At 37.6% G+C, this 21,870-nt stretch overlaps 2 protein-coding genes across 8 annotated transcripts in view; one reads left to right on the top strand and one right to left on the bottom strand.

The window, feature by feature from the left end:
- Positions 1–667: 667 nt before the first annotated feature.
- wdsub1 (WD repeat, sterile alpha motif and U-box domain containing 1) lies at positions 668–17,122 on the top strand. Of its 2 annotated transcripts, none has more exons than XM_048200650.1 (13): positions 668–715; positions 1,022–1,442; positions 4,373–4,560; positions 6,104–6,193; positions 6,289–6,382; positions 8,676–8,709; positions 8,839–8,879; positions 8,965–9,071; positions 10,679–10,693; positions 11,014–11,043; positions 13,001–13,180; positions 15,969–16,103; positions 16,184–17,122. In XM_048200650.1, the coding sequence occupies exons 2-13, from the start codon at positions 1,045–1,047 to the stop codon at positions 16,333–16,335; spliced, it is 1,464 nt and encodes a 487-aa protein (XP_048056607.1). In that variant the 5' UTR covers positions 668–715; positions 1,022–1,044; the 3' UTR covers positions 16,336–17,122. The 2 variants fall into 2 exon arrangements, with proteins under 2 accessions (XP_048056607.1, XP_048056606.1); XM_048200649.1 differs by lacking the exon at positions 668–715 and adding an exon at positions 824–846.
- A 2,031-nt stretch (positions 17,123–19,153) lies between these two features.
- tanc1a (tetratricopeptide repeat, ankyrin repeat and coiled-coil containing 1a) overlaps positions 19,154–21,870 on the bottom strand; it is a 98,718-nt gene continuing 96,001 nt past the window's right edge. For all 6 annotated transcript variants that reach the window (XM_048200643.1, XM_048200645.1, XM_048200644.1 and 3 more), the window contains one exon: positions 19,154–21,115. In XM_048200643.1, the coding sequence (XP_048056600.1) occupies positions 19,909–21,115 (1,207 nt within the window). In that variant the 3' untranslated portion in view covers positions 19,154–19,908. The remainder of the gene's footprint in view (positions 21,116–21,870) is intronic.

Genomic DNA, 21,870 nt, shown 5'->3' with positions numbered 1-21,870 from the left:
AATATATTTAAATAGTACACAGTTATTTTAAATTGTAATAATATTTCACAATATTACTGTTTTTTACTGTATTTTTAATTACATAAATGTAGCCTTGGTGAGCAGACGAAACTTCTTTTAAAAACATTAAAAATCTTAGTGGTTCCAAACTTTGGACTGTACTGTGTATATATATATATATATATATATATATATATATATATATATATATATATATATATATATATATATATATATATATATGCTAGATATAGGCTAAATGTTATTATATGCAATTACATAATTACACATTTATTTACACATAATTAAAATAAATTAACGTGTACAAATAGGTGCAGAAAAAGTGAAAATGGCTCCACGTTAAATAAGTACATAGATATAATTAAAGCAAACCGATGAAGTGACAACCAAATATTATTGTTATTTTTTTTTTATTATTATTATTGCAGAATTTGAACATTCAGGATCAGGGAAATAAAGTGGTTGTGTCTGTTACAATGAATAATCATACATTAAAAGAACAGAAAACAAATATATGAAATAATAAAGAAAAGAAAATCACAACTTTAAATAAATCATCATAATGCATCAAAAAAAAATTTGCACTTGACAACCATATTTATTATGTCTATGGTGACAACCAAAACACGTAACAGTAAACAAAAACCACGTGGTTTGAAAGTCACGTGACAGAACCAGGAAGTGTTCGCAGAAGGTACGTCATGTCTTCAAACACGATTACACATTATTACATAAACAATGAAAATGCATAAAATATATATTTAAATGTCACACTAGATTATTAAACATGATAATGGATAATGTTAGGATACAGTGACTTCAGGGGTATTAAACACGGTTTGCTTAAACAACTGAATAAAAACGCAAATCAAGTTTATAAAATGAAGTTGTTTCACTGTTAAATAATGTGTCTTTTGTTAGAATTAGAAAGGCTAAATGTGAATTACAGTATGTTGTTTTTCCGTTATGTAAGTGACTTCCTCTTCTTGTGTATTTAAAGGGATCCGACAACAAGACACAAACATGGTGTCTCTGATCTGCACCTTACAAAGTCATCGAGATGATGTGAACTGCTGTGCTTTCTCTGGCTCTCTGCTGGCCACCTGCTCCGCGGACAAAAGCGTCTGCGTTTACTCCACCCGAGACTTCAGCGAGCTGCCCTTCTCCCCGCTGACCGGACACGGCTACGGGGTCCACTGCTGCTGTTTCAGCGCCTGCGGTCAGTACCTGGCCTCCTGCTCCACCGATGCCACCACCGTGGTGTGGTCGATGGACACCGGAGAGATCGAGGCCGTCCTGGAGCATCCGGGCCGGAGTCCGGTGAGGGTGTGCGCCTTCTCTCCAGATTCATCTTACCTGGTGTCTGGAGGCTCCGATGGGACCATCGCACTGTGGGATTTTACCTCCAGGACCCTGCGCAGGTACTCTTTCTGTAGTAAGATCACGGTAAATGACTATTTTATAACAGCTAAATTAGTATAATTGGTAACTTTCCAATTCTTGTCGTCTAGATATGCACCACTCTTATGTTGTTGAAAGCAATATTGTTTAATAGTTGATGCAAAAACTTGAGAAAATGAGATCCAGGCAGTCCAGCAATGATTGTCAGAGATTAAATTTGAATAAGTAATAACAAATTTATTCATTAGAAGTTATAGAGACAAACAAATTCAATTAAAGCTGCAGTCAGTAACTTTTCGTTTGGTTAAAAATGATGCAAAATCAATTTTTGAGCAAGTACATAACCAGACAGTGTTCAAAACTATCTCATTATCTCGATTCACAACAGTAAGCTTGTAATAATGTTTTATAATAAGAGCGACATGGTGGATTTCCGCGGGAAATTTGAGCATGCAGCAGTTCGTCTGTGCGTCATTACGTCACGTCCGTAAACAGAAAGGAAGGAGTCCAGGCTAGTCGGTTTTATCACGTGAGGACGCAGCTGGTAGCGGATCATTTATAGCCTGTTCTCACAGCAGCTGAAATAATTAAACTTATCATTTTGATGGCGGATTGTAATCCAAAAAGATCCAAATGACAATCATCAGTGAAAACTGGAGATTCAGCCGTAGTCAAAAAGCAAAAGATTTTGGACTTTTGAGTGGCTACAGAAATTGAAATCTACAGGTAACGCTAATATACACATAGTCATAGTAATGCTGATGTTGTTAACATTAACGATTTGAGAACAAAGTATAACGGTAATAATAATTTGCACAGTTTGGCATGATTCGAGCTAAGCAATCGTTAGATTTAATCATCATTGGCAGCGCGATTTATTGTAGGCCTAATGCTTTTTCCTTAGTTGGTCAGAACAAAAGTGGCAGACATGTTACTTACTTGTTCAGATGATATTTTCCAGTGAAAATTCTTATATTGGTCATACTTTCAAGATGTAGAATCTGTGATTCTGAAGTTCAGTATCCAGTGCGTTCAGCACAACGCACGTACAGATAACTGTTCCGCAAATGACTGCAATTGCAGGTTTCAAACAAAAGATGGCGGCAAAGAGGAAAAAATCGCGGACTGCAGCTGTAAGTAATTAATAGTTAATAATAAAATTTAGAGTATTGTAAAATCAAGAGTATTGTATCTAATAGATGAAGATCAGAATATACAGAAAGAAGGAACAATAATTAAGACATTTACAGATAGGAGAGATGAAGCAGAAGAGCAAAGGAGAGCAAAGGAAAAAGCTAAACTATCAACGACTCAGTCCATTTTATACCATAAGCATAGGGAAATTTACATCCCACTCAAACTTATGTTTTGTTCTAATGAGAAAAGGTTAAATGGATTTACCCATTATGTCATAGAAGTGTCAAAAATAGATATAGGGTTGTTGATTGATTTTGCAGATCTTACATTATCAGATGTCAGCAGAAATAATAACAGACATATTAAGTTCAAATGAGCAACTAATTCCGAAAACACCATCGCTTCTGCAGTACTTGGCATACGTCCAATATCTAACCATGAACGTGTCAGCATGACCTGTCACACTGGAACACTTTAAAGAACAATTGAATACAGCAAGCATACATACTCTTAAATATAAAATAAGAATAACCGTAATGGTACAATAAAAAGTAAATACTTGAAAATATGATGAGAATTATATATATATATATATATATATATATATATATATATATATATATACAGTACAGTCCAAAAGTTTGGAACCACTAAGATTTTTAATGTTTTAAAAGAAGTTTCGTCTGCTCACCAAGGCTACATTTATTTAATTAAAAATACAGTAAAAAACAGTAATATTGTGAAATATTATTACAATTTAAAATAACTGTTTTCTATTTGAATATATTTCACAAAGTAATTTATTCCTGTGATGCAAAGCTGAATTTTCAGCATCATTACTCCAGTCTTCAGTGTCACATGATCCTTCAGAAATCATTCTAATATGATGATCTGCTGCTCAAGAAACATTTAATGTGTACAATTGTACAAAATATTTGTGTACAATATTTTTTTTCAGGATTATTTGATGAATAGAAGTTCAAAAGAACAGTGTTTATCTGAAATCTAATTTTTTGTAACATTATAAATGTCTTTACTGCCACTTTTGATTGATTTAATGCATCCTTGCTGAATAAAAGTATTCATTTCTTTAATTTCTTTTCAAAAAAATAAAAATAAAAATTCTTTCTGACCCCAAACTTTTGAACGGTAGTGTATAATGCTACAGAAGCTTTGTATTTCAGATAAATGCTGTTCTTTTGAACTTTCTATTCATCAAGGAATCCTAAAAAAAAGTACACAACTGTTTTCAACATTGAAAATAATCATAAATGTTTCTTGAGCAGCAAATCAGCATATTAGAATGATTTCTGAAGGATCATGTGACACTGAAGACTGGAGTAATGATGCTGAAAATTCAGCTTTGCATCACAGGAATAAATTACTTTGTCAAATATATTTAAGTAGTACACAGTTATTTTAAATTGTAATAATTTTTCACAATATTACTGTTTTTTACTGTATTTTTAATTAAATAAATGTAGCCTTGGTGAGCAGACGAAACTTCTTTTAAAAACATTAAAAATCTTAGTGGTTCCAAACTTTTGGACTGTACTGTGTGTATATATATATATATATATATATATATATGAGTACATGAATATATGAAATCAAAAGTAATATTGATAAATCATAAGCCATAAATGATTAACATAAAATATGAATAAAATGCATTAATATGAATATTGACCATTTTGGATCCACCAATAGTGAATCAAGCCTTTCCTTTTGTATGACGGTGTAGAAAATAGATTTATTTTGCACTGCCCCAGACCAAACTGCTTGATTGACACTTGTGTGTGGTGATGTTTAGGACTGGTGCGGTGACTGACACCAGTATAGTGGCCTGCTCTTTCACTCCCTGCGCTCAGCTGTTCATCACCGGCTCCACATATGGTGACCTGCGACTGTGGGACCTGAATATGAACCATCTCCATGCAGAGAAGAACGCTCATGACCTCGGGGTCTCCTGCTGTCAGTTTGCTCCGCAGATAATGAAGGGTAGGACTCCAAGATTTTAATTATTCCGACAAGTTGCCAAATGCTACTTTGCTGTATCTGAGCGAGCTTAAAGGGTTAGTTCACCCAAAAATGAAATTTGTCATTAATTACTCACCCTCATGTCGCTCCAAACCCGTAAGACCTTCGTTCATCTTCAGAACACACATTAAGATATTTTTGATGAAATCCGAGAGGTAATGTTATAGACTCGTCCACAGACAGCAATAAAATCAATACGTTCAAGGTTCAGAAAGGTACTAAAGACACTTTGTTAAAAGAGCTGACATGACTATAGTGGTTTTGTTTTTTATTAAGTAATTAATGACAGAAATTTCATTTTTGTGTGAATTAACCCTTTAAGTAATAATCAGACACACTCTTCTCAATGTAGATTCATTGTCAGATTTTTTTTTTTTTTTTTTTTTTTTTTAAGTGAACTAGTTTGCCAGGTACTTTTGAAGAATAAATATCATAAATATCAAAAATAAATACTTTTGTAAAAATAAATATCATCTGATGGTTATCTGTTTTTAAAGAGATTGTCCTCTTAAATGGATTAACTGCACACTACCATTCAAAAGTTTGGAGTCTTTTTTCTTTTTTTTTTTAAAGAATGTAATATTTTTATTCAGCAGGGATGCATTAAATTGATCAAAAGTGAGAGTAAAGATATTTTATAAAGATTTCTATTTTAAATAAATGCTGAACTTTCTATTCATAAAACAATCCTGAAAAAATGTATCAAAGTTTCTATAAAAATATTAAGCAGCACAATTGTTTTCAACATTGATTGATAATAATACAAAATGTTTCTTGAGTAGCAGATCAGCATATTAGAATGATTTCTGAAGGATCATGTGACACTGAAGACTGAAGTAATGATGCTGAAAATTCAGCTTTGCATCACAAGAATAAATTTCATTTAAAATGTATTAAAATAGAAAAATTGTAAATTGTAATATTTCACAATATCTGTTTTACTGTATTTTTTATCAAATAAATAAATAAATGAGCAGAAGAGACTTCTTTGAAAAACATTTGTAAAAAATCTTACTAACCCCAACCTTTTGAACGATAGTAACTACGTTTTCAGTAGACTGTAGCTTGAATACTGTAAATGATGAGTATCATGTATCTTTGGCAATCTTCAAAATAGCTTTGCTAACATTTCTTCTAATGTCTTCTTAGGATTAATGTCTTGTTAAAGGGATAGTTCACCCAGAAATGAAAATTCTGTCATCATTTACTCACCCTCGAGTTGTAAATTTCTTTGTTCTGCTGAACACAAAGGAAGATATTTTGAAGAATGGTAATAACCAAACAGATCTGGGGCATAATTCACTTCCATAGTATTATTTGTTTTTCCTACTATGGAAGTCAATGGTGCCCCACATCTGTTTGGTTATTACCATTCTTCAGCAGAACAAAGAAATTTATACAAGTTTGGAACAACTCGAGGGTGAGTAAATGATGACACAAGTTTTGGGTAAACTATCCCTTTAATAAAAGTAAATAATGAACTCTCTCTGTCTGTCTTTCCCAGGCACAGATGGCTGTGTTCAGTTTCAGCTGGCCTCATGTGGACAGGACAGTCTGTTGAAGATATGGATTGTTTCTCTTTTGTCTGCTGCAGGTAGCACATCAGATACCTGCCAGTGTCTTTTCCTTCCTTCTCTGTCTGTGTTTTAGTGAATGTGTGTGTGATCAGTGATGTATGTTGATCCACAGGCGTTAAGATGCAGCTCGCTCACACTCTGACGGGTCAGTCTGCTCCAGTTCTGTCCTGTGCTTACTCTGCTGATGGACAGATGTTGGTGTCGGGGTCAGTAACACACACATACGCTACCACTTGAGGGTTGATATTTTTTTAACTTCAATACAAAAAGTATTTTATCAACATAGAGAAAATGAAATCACCTTCAATTTAAAGGTACACTATGTAACGTTTGACCCTCTAGAGGTTAAACAAACAATCTGCATGTATTTTGCTTTGGTTGTGCTTCGACTGTGCAGATGAATATGGTTATCCTACTGCTCATAAAACTCACTACTAGGCTTAAGAGATAGAACCAGTTTAGATGGAAAGGATCTCAAGCTGACTAGCTGAAGACGTTACTGTAGCTTTACTCATTAATAGGAACGGTACTTCCTTGAAAATAAATTCCAGCACAGCGCTACAATGAAATGACCCTTCACAATAGATAATGCTTTACATTGAACTCTGTCTGTTAGAGAGCTACATATGGCAATTTATCTGTTCAATAAAATAGCTTACTCACCTGTTGAGTAATAAAAACGGCATTATTTACAACATTTCAAATCTCAAGTTGCGTCCCAAACGACACACTATACACTATGCATTACTTATGCACTATAAGGTTAATTGTATGAATTGTATAAGGTTATTTTATCATTTAACATCGGAGTCTGACAGTTGAGTGCATGAAGTGTCCAACATTCCACACTTCGTTTTTTCCGTTAATTTAGTGCATCATCCAGGAATTTAAAGTGCACTTTTTCTTTTTGGAATTTTCAGCGTGAACACACTACTTGCACTATTTATACTTATGCACTATTCTATGGCGTTTTTAAGTACGCGAATTTGGACGCACCTTCAGTTTTTGCCATGTCTGAAAAGCCAAGCTAATGTTGATTCTTGTTTTATTACGAGCTCTGTTGCGTTCTCTTTTTGCCAGGAGACTCTCCTCTGTTCGCCGTTTGTTTAAAACTGGTGACTCCCCAGAGCTCCATTTCAACCTTTCTCGCTCGTTGTGACGACTAACCAATGCCACTCCCAGACCAGACATGTGTTAAAGTAACCGGAGCAACTTTTCTCTATTTACGGATATGACGAGACATGCATGGGCCGTTGAACTATGTACGCTGTTACCCGCAAAAACCATCTCGACAGGTCTAAAATATAAACGCTTATAATAGGCTTACCATAGTGAAACAGGGTAAAACAAAAACGTTTTGGAAGAAGGATTGATGCTGACACTATCGGATGAGAACAAAACTTAAACTGGATTGAGCTGAATAATGACACTATTGTCTACTCGTTTCATAATTGATGAACTTCACAGTTATTGAACTGAATCAACACTTTGATGAAGTTTGCATCATTGATTCTGTAATTTTCCAGTTTATTACTGTGAAACTGCTTCGAAACAATCTGTGTTGTATAAAGCGTTATATGAATAATAGTGCTGCCAATCGATTAAAACAATTAAGTAATTAGTCACATTTTTTCTGTAATTAATTGCAATTAAAAACATTGGAGTATTTACTATTTTTATATTGTAATAATTTCACAGTTACTCTCCAAATTAATGTAGAAACATACTAATAATGTTACTGATGTCTCAATGAAATTTATTTTTCTTTAAACATTAATTATAACATTACAGTATATCTAAAAGCTATCAATTTCAGCATTTTTTCAGGCTTAAAAAATAACAACTTTTTATTTAAGTGAACTTCCCATAAAATAATCTGCTCATAAACCCATTATAATGTCATATTTACCTGTGGCCTTCCTGTCTGTCAGGTAGAAAATATACAGATATTGAATATTTATCAAACACTTTACAGTATTCACTGCATAAATTATAAATTAAATATAGATTAATCCTTATTAAAACTACAATTTTCTCTTTTACCTTTGTTCTTTGATGAACATTAATGTCAGACACCATCACAGCAACTGGTTTATTAGGCTACTGTCACTTTAAGAGCTGCCGCTGCAGAACGTGACGCCGATCTGAAGCGCGCCTCATTTTCTCACAATGCTTTAAGACATTATTTAACACATTTAAGACTGCTCTTACTGGACAAAATCCATAAATACAAATGATGTGAATGTATATTGATCCTGCCTTGCAGTTCCATTGTTTTCCACTGGATGGTGCTGTGTAATCACAGACATCAGCAGTGTGAAGAACATCACGATAGATGAGTGCTGGTTTTGAAGTGTGTTTGCTAATAATCTCTGATGAAATGGATTTTTCATCCTCTGTGTGTCAGCAGGCAGACAAGCTCAGTTTTACTGCACATAAAGGCCATGGAGGGCTCGTCTGACTCATGCCTTTTAAATGTCACTCTCTCTTTTCCCACAGATCGGTGGATAAGACCGTGACTGTGTATCAAGCTGTGAGTCTCATTCATATTCATCATATATTTCTGTCCGACCAATAAATATAAAAGATGATTGACAGCTCAGCCCGCTTGGATGTCTTTTGCATAACATTTACATTTATAACAATGAGTTCTACTTTGCAGAACGAAGGCATCTTACTCTACACACTTAACCAGCATGACAGGTGAGTCCTGAGTCAGGATTTCTGAGGTTTGAACTCTCAGTGTAAGTTGTTGAACCCTGTCGGTCAATCTCTTCCTGTTGGACAGGTATGTGACGGCCTGTGCCTTTTCCCCCACGGCCCCTCTCATCGCCACTGGCTCCATGGACAAAAGCGTTAATATCTGGAGGGTTGAGGATGGCGGCTGTGCTCAGGGTGGGTTCATTTACAATCAGTCCTGTTATAAAGTACTTTTTAAACTCTGTAACCCATTTATGAAAGCATTTTCTATAAAGAGGTAAATCCTATTTCAAAAATATGCTCTGGTCAAGCTCAGGCACATAAGCGTGTCAACTTGTTAAATTTCATATTTTACAAAATTATCATGCAGATTTCTGTAATTATATTAGACATTGAATTCTTTAGAATGAGACAAACCAAATAGTACCACAAAACATTACAGATTTTCACCAAAAGTTTTGTTACTTCCTAGAGGATGATGTCATTTAAAGGGTTAGTTCACCCCAAAATGAAAATTATAGTCATTAATTACTCACCATCATGTCATTCCACACCTGTAAGACTTGTGTTTGTCTTTGGAACACAAATTAAGATATTTTTGATGACAGAATGCTGTCAGATTTCCTTCCATTGACTGCCTTTGCAACTACCACTTTGACGACTCAAAAACGTCATAAAGAGATCGGAAAACTAATCCACATGAATCGAGTGGTTTAGTCCAAATTTTCTGAAGAGAATCGATCACTTGTTATGACGAACAGATTTAATTTAGGCTTTTACTCGCATGTAAACATTGATCAGTGAACATAAGCAGAAGCTCAACCTAACCTGAAAAAATGCACAAGATCAAACGTGCTGCGTAACACACAAAAATCATTGGTTATGCAGCATGTTTGAGCCTCCGGAAGAGGTTTGCTCTTGTGCGTTATTCAAGTTAGGTTGAAGCAAAATAGAGTAAATCACCTTTTGAAAAGCAACTTGATGCTTCAGATGAAGATTGGATCAATTACATCATTACACCAGTAGGTGGCGACAAGTGACTGTTAAAAATGTATTTATCACTGAATCATTAATTCAAGAGATTCTTTCAAAAACACTGATTCATCCAGTAATGAAACAAGTGAAGTCTCTCATGAGTGAGTCATTGAATCATTTATTCAAACCTATATATTTTTTAAAACAAACATAATTATAATAATAATAATTCAACTTAAGCATTTTTGAAATAGTCTGCAACAATTAGCATTTTGTCAGAACCTGTAGTAAATTACATGTTATCTGTTCAGAATCGTGAATTGTGATCTATTTTAAACCAACAAACAAAAAATCAATAAAGTAAATGTGATCCAGAACCATGCAGCTCTAAAATGTTGATATGCAAACAATTTTGGTTTCCATTGACTTCATTTTTTGTCAGTGCAATGGAAGTCAGTGGGAACACAACTCTTCAGTCACCAATTTCTTTAAAATATCTTCTTTTGTCTTCGTCAGAATACACTTTTGGAATGACACAAGGGCGAGCGAATGACAGCATTTTTATTTAGGGGTGGATGGTCCTTTTAATGAGCTTTAAAATCATGTTTAATATTTTATACAGTATATTGAAACATATGATGGGGGGTATGAAAATGTACTGCAGAGCAGGAATGATCCATACGCAGAAAGTTACATACTATTTGCATTGGGGAATTTTATTTCTCTTTTTCTGTTTTATTTGTTCTAAGAATGATAAAAATGATTGTTTGTGCAACAAGATGATTGTTTGTTTTTTTCCTTCTCGTCATTTCTTCCTGAAACTGAAGGCAAATCTTTTCCTGGTGAGTGTGTTACCAGTTTTATTGTTTGTTTTGGCTGTAACTAGCAAACAGTATGCTCATACTGGCTTTCAGGGCACAAAAATAAACACTCAACAAACAAACACTTGACAACAAAAATACAAACCGAGCAGTGTTTGTATTGTTCTGATGCACTGCTAAAGCCTGTGTTTATAGAGCTCAAGAGATTCAACCCGTATAACATAATATAACCATGACGGCTGCTTGTAAGCTGAAATCTGTCCCTAAATGATGTGAAATGACGTGGGAGTCGAGTCTGTTTTAATGTTCAGTTATGCTTGTTCTTGTGTTCCTCTTTTCAGATGAAGCTGCTTCAGTTTCAAGCAGTGAAGGTAAGAGAGATCCTGAACGTACATTAAAAAAAAAAATATATATATATACAATTTTTATGAATTATTTTATACACCTGCAAGCTCAAGTGGAAAAGCATTGCAATAGCAACACCAAGGTCATACATTCGATTTCTAGGAAACACACATACTGATAAAAAAATAAAAATAAAAAAATGTATACCTTGAATGCATTGCAGGTGGCTGTGGATAAAAGTGTCTGCCAGATGAATAAATGAAACTTCAGGGGACAGTTTTGTTGAAGAGGTCATATTATGCCCTTTCACAAAGTCTTGTTTTTTTGTTATTTGTTTTCAGGGTCTACCAAAATAGGTTTTCGTGCTTGAATGTTCAAAAAACACCTTATTTTTCACATCTTTTACATTGTTGCAGCACCTCTCTTCCCAGTCTGTCAGTAGTAATGTTTTATTTAGTTCCTCTCTATGAAGCCCCGCCTTCTGAAAAGTTCTAATTGGTTGGCTGGACTAGTGTGTTGTGATTGGTCAACTGCTTTGAGCGTGTTAGTGTGTTTCAGAAACGTCACACCCCTTACCATAACCACAAGTTTCAACACACTACAAACGCAACCGGTGTTGCCAAGTCTGCGGTTTTCCCACGGAATTGGGGTACTTTTAAGTTCTTGCCGTGGGTAATTTTTTTTCTATGATAAGTACCTATGATTTCAGCGCTCCAACAACCCCAAAACACCCCCCAGACATACAAATTCAGTGGAGAATTCGGCCGCCCAATGGAGAAAATCGCATTGGGCTACTTTTGTTGCACAGACCTGGCAACCCTGAACCTGGTCGTCCCTTTTTTTGTGTATGCCTTGGATGGGAATTATTTAAATGAGTGGTGCTGGTATGATGTCAGAACCTGGAAGACTAATTCACCGCTTGGACCTGGTTCCTTCGATATTTTCCTATAATAATAATAATAATGGGGTTTTTCGATTTATGTGCAGAATAAAGCGTGTGGTAAACATAACTTGGCTATACTTTGACGTTTTGTTCTACAATGTAAATTACACACATTTTGAAGCAGTTTATTTTTGAAAACATACATTTTTAACAAGTAACTAGATAAGACAGCTTGGGGTGTTAGTGTGAGCAGTCAGTGTACGCTGTAGAACTAAATGTCAAAGTATTAAGTTATGTTTACCACAGGCTTTATTTTACTCAAAAACCCATAGGAAAATGCACCACTGTATTGTGTGCTGTCTATGTTTTCAGAAGAAAACTCAAGACTACAATCGAGGCATTTCAGGGAGTTCAGAAACAGAGTTTGCAGATATAGAGAATAACTCCCTTTGGAGTGACTTTGTGCTTTAACTTTGCAGACCTTTTTCATGCTTGAACAGCAACATTACACACTAAAGAAAGTTGAAAATGTAAAAAAGCATAAAATATTACACCTCTGTCTGCATGAAATACTGTTGACCATGTTCACTAATTACTCGTTGCGAGTCCGGGAGAGGTGTAGCGTCAAACCGAATACACAAACGGGAACGAGAATGAGATGTATTCTTCTCTCGCCCTTCAGAAGTTTCTCAGGGGTGATGGATCACAGCTGCAGCTTCAGTCCAAACACACAGTGAGCTCTGGTGGGCTTTACATACTTTGACTGGTTTAACTGCATGTGTGTGGAAGAAATCTGACGAGATCTACATTATGAATAACAAAATAACATCTCGCTCACAGTAGGAACTCAAAGTACTGCAAACGATCTGCATCCTGAGCGGATACATGGTGTAGAACATTCCAGCTCATGATTTATGCATTAGATGCAGTGTGAGAAGAAATGACCTGCAGTCTTATTAAGAATTCCCTCTTTATCTTCGGCTTAATTCACGATTAGTTTGATAAAACTAAAAAAGTCATGATAAAAAAAAAAAAAAAAGAGAATGTCATTGACCCATACCTACAGCAGGTAACACGTGTGTCCTGTTGCCGTCTCTCAGGCAGGAAGTCGTGTAGACACTCCAGACTGATGGTGAGCGAGTGGTCTGAGGAGGATGTGTTGGCATGGTTACGTGAGGAGGGGCTGGAGTCCGTGATTGACGTGTTTAAATCCAATAACATCGATGGAGAGGAGCTGCTCTCTCTCACCAAGGACACCCTCAGCTCTGAGCTGCACATTGGTAAATTACAGCACACATTACTCAGTATTGGCATTCATGTCTCATACCTCGCTGGATGTCTACTTTATGTGCATGTCTATCTCTATATGGACTCGGTGGAGATCACGTCAGTAATACTACAGGAATGACCTCAGTGTTACTTCAGCTGATGTCATGAGGGGTTATATAAAAATAACATGGATTTTACCATGTCCCTTATACATTACCTAACAGGACATCTTGATTGGGTCATGTTTTTTAGGAAAAAGTGGCCAACGTAAGACCTAATCCTAGAGATTGTGGGGAATGTAAACATGGGATTTGTTGAGTTATGTAAAGCACTTGTCCAGAGAAGAGTTTGTGTGCATTAAAGCTGATTATTTCCGATTCGGTCCTAAAACCAGCAGCTATTTACATAAGAAATCCTATCCTAATGTGCACTTCTGAAAATAAAGTAAAATAAATCACTGTCCGACTTGCCGTGACCGTAAAATCACCCCATTTCATTTAGCGTGACATTTGAACAGACTTCCTTTGCTGCCCACTGTGAAGGCAGTCCATTGGCAGAAACGGACATTAGTCAGTCGTGTTACCTCTGTATGGTGAGATGCAGATGGTTTTGAGCAGTGGTGTGTGGTGGGCTGCTGAAACAAGAAGGCAAAGTGCCAGAAATCACGGGGGTGGCCCTTCATTAAAGAGGGTGGGCAACGCGCAGAGTATGAAAACAGCATGGCAGATTACCAAGAAAAAAATATAACAGCACAGTTTCGAGTTCAAAGTTTCATAACAGCAAACAACAGCCTATAAAAACTACACTGTAAAACAATTCCACTTATTTCAACTTAATTTAAGGCAGCAACATCACTTAAGTACAATGACACTGACTGTCCTACTCATTTCAACTTAAATTATATTAAAAACTGACTTCAAAAATCAAGCTGAATCTCATATAACTTGTAAAAGAAAGCTGAAATTGCTTAAATTATTTATGAGTTGAAGTGGTAACACACTATTTTAGGGTCTTTTAACTAGTTGCTTATTAGCATGCATATTACTAGAATATTGTCTGTAAATATAAATCACATATTAATGCCTTATTCTGCATGACCTTATTCTACATTCTTAATCCTACCCCATACCTAAACTTAACAACTAACTTACTAACTATTAATAAGCAGTAAGTTAGGAGTTTATTAAGGGAAAAGTCATAGTTAATAGTTATTTTATTCTAAAGTGTTACCGTTGAAGTAATGTAAAAACATGTTGGCATGAATTATTGATCATGTTTTTTTTAATATTATCTTTTTCATATATATTTTACAGTGCATAACAAACACAATAAATTGGCTCTTATTTTCTAACAAAAACATTGTTTAGAATTAAAAAAATGTGAGTCCATCGAGTCCATCAGCACCCTCAAAGCTTGTACGGTCCTGTACCTCGTCCTGTGTCATTTCATTTGGCAACATTAGGCAGTTTTGATTAAATGCCGTTTACGGTTTGATGGTCGTGTTATTTTACATGTGCATTAGCAATGCTTCTATCGCTTGTTTTTTTGCTTCTTTTTCACCTGCTTTTTGATCTGGAGATTCTGTACTCTTTCAGATGTGTAACAGCGCCCCCTACCTTATAACAGTGAAAACATGTAATGGCACTTGTTTTTTGCCTATATATTTTTTAATTACCAATATGTTCTTGCTACTCTTCATGTGCTCAACTCAGTGAGCTTAAGGGAGAGATTGGACAGTACATTTTGCATTTCTTTTCTTTGTTTTACTCTTGATGGTTTATCAGATTTTTTGCCTCCCTTGCTTGCTTACATTTAAAGTCCCCCTATGGTGAAAATCAAATTTTTAATGCTGTTTATGTGTCTGTGTGTTGTTTTTAATATGCTTTAAGACAAACCACGTGCAAATTCATAAGTGAACACCATTGCTGAGTATTTTCTCCTTAAAACCGCAGTGAAAAAAAGACCCTGATGTTTCTGAAGTCACAAACTACTTTGTAACCAATCACGTCAATGTGCCGACGGGCATTAGCATATCATTAACCATGACCGCTCATGTAGTGGGAGAGTCTCAAGAGAATATATCCTGGTATATTTTTCTGTTAATATAAAAAATTGGGTAGTTTTGGCAATATAGCGGGTGTATGATGTATATCACGATGTTATGATGAACTATATGCCTTTCTCCACTGACGTTAAGGTGTTCAAAGTGTTTCTAAGGATACTGATTGTTAGAAGGCAGCTGTCTGACATGGTTTGTGTAATGTTAGCAACACATTATTAGCTGTTTGATAATGTGGTCAAGCAAAAGGCTAATCATATTAATTACCGTTATGCGTCTAGCGTTGTAAAAAGCGATACCATGGTGCAGCGTTTACCTCAGTAAGTTGACCGAGTGGATCTCTGAGCTCGAGTGGGTTGAGGCGGGGCTAATTAGCATATTCATACATCCGCGTATAATAAATGAAGCAAGGGTGTAGAGTTACATTCAAGCTATTTTAAGGCGTGAAGACATTTTTTTTTCATAGGAAAAAATGTTTAAATGTGCCATTTTATTGAGTTTTAAGGGATAAAATGATTGACCACAGGGGGACTTTAATAATAATTTCTGTGCTGCACATTATGTCTACATTAGTTCCAGTTTCTGCCCAGCATTTACAGAAAGAGTGGGACACTACTGGAATTGAAGACCAAACCACCGCTGTTCTTAGCACAGATGTATTGATATCTGTACTTGAACATCCCACTTTTCTGTAATTGGATGTGTTTGGGTGGTGTTGAAGTGTTCTTGTGCTCTGTCAGAGTCTCTGGGCCTTCGGAGTAAAGTCATGAAGAAGATTGAGGAGTTGAAGATGGCACCCGTCTCTAATGGCACTCCCGACGAGTACCTCTGTCCAATCACACGCGAGATCATGAAGGACCCAGTGATCGCTGCTGGTGAGCGTCTGAGAGGTGTTAACCTGCTTGACTGGACATTTCGTTTTGAGTTTAAGCGTTTTGTTGTTTTCTGTCTGCAGACGGCTACTCGTATGAACGGGAGGCCATTGAGAGCTGGATCAACACGAAGAGCCGCACCAGCCCTATGACCAACCTGCCTCTGCAGACCACCCTTCTGACACCCAACCGTACTCTGAAAATGGCCATTTTCCGATGGACCACTTGTCAGTGAGTTTCGATAATATTGGCCTGTAAGACTTCACTTAACTAGCTTTTGCGGAGCTCTTTAAGACCCTGATCAGAATTTTCTGTAGAACTGGATCACCATGGGGCCGATGGACGTGAGATCAGCTTGGCTTTAGACATTAGCATGCTGTACAATTAGCACTTTTAACAAAGTGATGTCTTAGTTCTTGACTTAAACCCAAGTTCAGCCTTAATCCTGAGAGTGAGGTGTTCCATTAGATGTGATGGGAGGTTCATGCTGTCATCCATCAGCAAAGTGATGGTAGTCGTCAGATTCAGGCTGAAGAGTAAGTGGTTCATAATCAGGATGAAACTCCAGAATGATTCTCCATCATAACACAGCAGAGTGTTGAGTGGCCTTAAACATCATAATAAGTGTTTATCATCCCTTCTGCTCAGTAGCGGACAGTTTGCTTGCATAATTGTACCGTTTGTAGCACATAATTATGATTCCTTCTGCAGCTGTTCTCTATCTCCCATCATGACCCACAGGTTTGAATACAGGTGAAATTCTTCAGCTGATTCAGTCTTATTTCATAAAATGATTTTGACATTAGCTATTTATCATTTAAGGGTATAATGTTGCTTGTATGAAAGTTTACATACTTAAAATCAGGTATACATTTATTAGTGGATGCTCATTGTAACCAGTTCAGTGACTAAATTGCATGGCTTTACCATGTAATCATATGTATATTACTGTACATAAGAGCATTGTTATGAGACCTGTCTGATGAACATGCAGCAATAAAATCAACCTGTTGAACAAATGACTTTTGGCTTGAGATTCATTTGAACAGATTAATGGTGATTTCTTAGAGATGCATCACTGGAGTTTCAAACAAATCCCTAATCCTAGTATCATGCAACTGTTGTCCCACATGTTTGAACAACCATATGATAAACCATACTGCTTATTAAAAAAAAAAAAAAAAAAAAAAAAAAAAAATCAGTTTATACAGCAACTCTACACAAACTTTTCTTCAGAAAGCATAAAAATAAAGGTGCGTTCAATAGTTCTAACTAGTGTTAATGTCGTTTTTCTTTGTGTACTGATACACAGTGGTTCCATTGTCCAATTTTCGCTCTTCCTACAATACTAGTGTACTAGTATCCATACTATATACTACAGAGGTGGCAACCAATGAGCATGAGGATTCTCTCTAATGTTTAGGCTCTTTTCAGACTGCAGGCAAATTTTCCTCAAATTGCAAGTGATCATATAAGATTTGTGTGTCCAGACAGGGGTAGACAAGTTTGGACCTAGAGAGCTGCTGTCCTGCAGTTTAGCTCCAACCCTGAAAGAAAAAAAAAAAAAACTTGGTCCCACTTTATATTAAGTGGCCTTAACTACTATGTACTTACATCAAAAAATAAGTACAATGTACTTATTGGGTTCATATTGAATTGCAAAACACTTGTGCTGCTATTGAATTGGGATACGGGTAAGGTTAGGTACAGGTTTGGTGGTATGGGTAGGTTTAAGGGTGGGTTAGGCGTAAGGGATGGGTCAACAGTGTAATTATAAATGTAATTACAGAAATTAATTACAGATGTAATTACATGCAGGTGTTTTTCAAATATAAGTACAATGTAAAAACATGTATGTACACAATAAGTGCATTGTATCAAATCATTAATTTAAATGTAAGTACATAGTAGTTAAGGCCACTTAATATAAAGTGGGACCAAAACCCTCACCTGCCTATAGCCTTAGTAATCCTGAAGAGCTTGATTAGCTTGTTCAGGCCTGTTTGATTAAGGTTGGAGCTAAACTCTACAGAACAGCGGCTCTCTAGGACCAAACTTGCCTACCCCTGGTCCAGACAGACATAACCAACCTATCTGCATGGGTTGCTTTGTTAACGACATAGGCCCTGTCCCAAATGGCACACTTCATACAGTATGCACTTTCGGTCTTGTGGACTTCAGGCTGATTTATACTTCTGCGTCGAGTGTACACGTAGCCTACGACGTAGCCTGACATGCACCTCTTCAAAAACGTAACAACAGAGGCTCCGGCGTAGGTCCGACGCAGAAGTATAAATCAGCCTTTACAATGGCTGCCGTGTGCGCACGTCCGTTAAGTCCATGAGACCGTAGGGTGTCCCATTTGTCATATTAGGTTTTAGAACGGCATCCACAAGCACCCCCTTTGCATCGATACGTGCCCTTGATGCATACTTTCATTGAAGCGAGCTCCGCAGCAGACTTCTTCCCGACAGTCAAAGCGGCATTACGTCACAAAAGTGCAGACTCGTAGGAAGACCACGAGTGTTTAGGGTGCCATTTGGGACAGGGCCATAGATGTACCCATGTATGTAATGAGGCTTTCAAAAAGAATGCAGTGCTTTGTTTTGTCTGTTGCAGTGCAAAACTCCTCAGTTGCACAAGAAAAACTCAGCGACAAAGGAGATTTTGTGATTTTCCGTGCTGAAATATTTGGACATAACTTTTGGATACTGTATGAATACTTACGCCATTTCCGTCACCAGTTTTCACGTTATTGTTGTGTGTGGCATTAAGAGTGAAGCAAAGGACTATTTGAAATCTGATTTGAGCATCCAGAGCGTCCAGATTGACGCATCTGTAAAAATCTGATTGGAATCGCATTTCAATCCAAATGTGGTTTGAATCAGATTTGGGGAAATTCAGCACACTATTCAGATGACTCTATACAAAACTTACCTAATGAGTAAAACTTTTTAAATTAGCAACCAACTAAAAAGCATTTTTAAGATTAAGTAATTGCTTAGGACGTTACAAAATAAAGATATTGGAGAAACGTAATAAACTAAAACAACTGAAGTCTTAAACTGGGGTTTATTGTATATGATGCTGAAATATTCAAGTACAATTCATAACAGCCCTATACATGAAATTAATTGCAAATAATGTACATATGAAATAACATCTATGTCCTCATAGACACCTGAATATAATTCACCATAACATGCATGTAAACCTGGTCTCCTTTATACAGTTCATGTCAATCTCACAATCATAGTGGTATTTCATAATATATAGCTGTGCAAAAATAACTAATATATAAAATATAATATTGTTTCAATCAGACAACCAAGCCATAAATAAATTAGTCAAAACAGTGAGTAATTTATGAAGAAATACAACAGACTTCTCCTCAAACACACACAAACAGACTCATCACCATTCAAACAGGAAATGCTTTTGAATACACACAGGACCGGTCCACAATCCTACTGTAAAAGACAGCGTTTCATCTTGGTAGACGCCCTATGTCCTTACTGAAGTCTAAAGTCAGGTCAGGTATCTTAATACATTAATACGTCATCTGTATTATATCTCTGCTCTCTTTTAATGTGCAGATGCAGCGTTGCGCATTTAAATACCTCTGAAGCTATAGTCGTAAACAGAAATGCAAGGCAATCTTTACTTGTGTGCTTACCTGGAGCACTCACACAAAATGCTTTGAATTTAGTCTTCAAAACCGACTCAAATGATATTGGATTTGTTGATGAAAACCGAGCCCCTTATAATAAAGTCGTAAGATTGTAAATAATTTGTGCTCAGTTTGTAGCTACACATTGGACTCAATAAAGGAGCGTTTAGGTTTGATGGAGCTGATCAGGATAGGGTTGTCCCGGGCCAGGCTGGCCTGCTTGTGCTTGGTGTCGTTGTAGTGCTGCTGGAGGGGATTGCTGTCCTTGTATCCGGATCCATGATGAAAATCGGCCGTATGTGTGCTGTTATGGATGGGCTCCTGATAAGCGCTCATTTTAGCGTACTGGAGATCACCGGTCAGTCCTTGCGAGTGCGTGTTCATGACGACATTTACATTGTGACCTACGAGCCCTTCTGGCACAAGTCCTTGCCAGCCGTAACTGGACACCAGGTTGCCATGGTGACCTTGCTGCTGCTGCTGCTGCTGGAAACGTGCAGTCTTGTCAATGACACCCATAAAGGGGCGTGGCTTATGCTCAGATTGCCTCGTGCCGCTGTCGGAAGCGCTCGCCACGGAATTGCGTACGCGACTGGTATCCGACAGGTTTCCGCTGGAGGAGCTGGACACTCTCACGCTGCTGCTCCTGCAAAATTCCCCTCTCGGCTCAACGCCGCCTTCGGCTTTCTCTGCGTGACCAAACTGAACGCCGCCCTCTCTGGTACCACTGAGCGGACCCCTCTCAACGCCGCCGATGTCGATGCAGGGCCCTGCTCGGAGCGAGGTGGGTCGGTGGCGGCTCGGCATGGGGCTCGACCCGGCACTCTGGGGCGTCCTGCCCTCTACGTGTAGCGAGCTGCTGTAATCTCGGTTTTTCATGCTTTGAGCCTGTCTGGACGGAAGGCGCCTATGGGCAGCCCGTCCGGAGGCAGCTGCCGAGACGGCAGACTGGGCATCCGCTATCGCCAGGCCTAGAGAATCGGGCAAGGTGCGGCTTTGATGCCAGCTCTCCTTCCTCTTCTCCTGCCGAGAGGATTCTTGCTCACGCCGCTCCTCCTCCTCCTCATCTGCCTGCAACATGTTTATGCTGAGGCTGTCTGGGCTTTTCTCCAAACTCTCAATGTCTTGGTCATCGTCGTCATCATCATCATCATCATCTTCTTCCTCATCGTCATTCTCTTCCTCATGGTGCGAGGGGTTGGCGTGAGAGGTAGGGTGTTTAGAACCCTGTCGCTGCAGGTGTTGGCACTCTTCCTCCACGCGTGCCAGCAGACGTCTGATCTCTCTGTTACTGGGACACAGACGCGCCGCTTCATAAAGATCAGCCAGCGCGGCTGCAAACTGCCTGAGAGAGTGAAAAGGAACTGGTAAATATTTAATCATTGTTTTGTGCACTATATGCAGTAGATTGTTTGGATCTATGCTTGCTTTCTCTCTAAACCTTGTGAGATGACTTACTGCCTACTTCTAACATGGGCAGCAGTCTATGTCAGGGGTTCTCAACTCTGGCCCTCGAGATCCACTTTCCTGCAGAGTTTTGCTTCAACCCTGATGAAACTTACCTGAACAAGCTAATCAAGGTCTTCAGGATTACTAGAAAGCTACAGGCAGTGAAAGTGAAAAAGTGGTGTGACGTGTAGCCAAGTATGGTGTGAAGCAAGTATTTTTGCTGTGGCGCCCAGTTGGCCGGCAGTTGGGGGTTCAGTGCCTTGCTCAAGGGTCTCAGCTCAGTCATGGAAGAGAGCGCTGTACATTCATTCTCCCCACCGACAATTCCTGCCAGTACTGAGACTTGAACCTGCAACCTTTGGGTTACAAGTCCGACTCTCTAACCACTAGGCCACAACTGCCCCAGGTGAGTTTGATCAAGTTTGGAGCTAAACCCTGCAGTAAAGTGGATCTTGAGGGCGAGAGTTGAGAACCCCTGCTTAACATGAACAGGATCTTTAACCACAATTGAACCTTATTAATGACTAATTTAAGACTCTTTTTACAGGCAGCAACTGGTGACCATTCACATCTGATTTGGACATTAGCATTTTGTTAACCTAACAATTATCCCATAAATAATTATCCCAAAATTGGCCAGAGTCTTGCACG

Source organism: Megalobrama amblycephala, linkage group LG8 (assembly GCF_018812025.1).
Source record: "Megalobrama amblycephala isolate DHTTF-2021 linkage group LG8, ASM1881202v1, whole genome shotgun sequence".
Classification (NCBI taxonomy): Eukaryota; Metazoa; Chordata; class Actinopteri; order Cypriniformes; family Xenocyprididae; genus Megalobrama; species Megalobrama amblycephala.
Note: the sequence above shows the minus strand (reverse complement) of the source record. Positions and strands in the feature narration are given on the sequence as shown.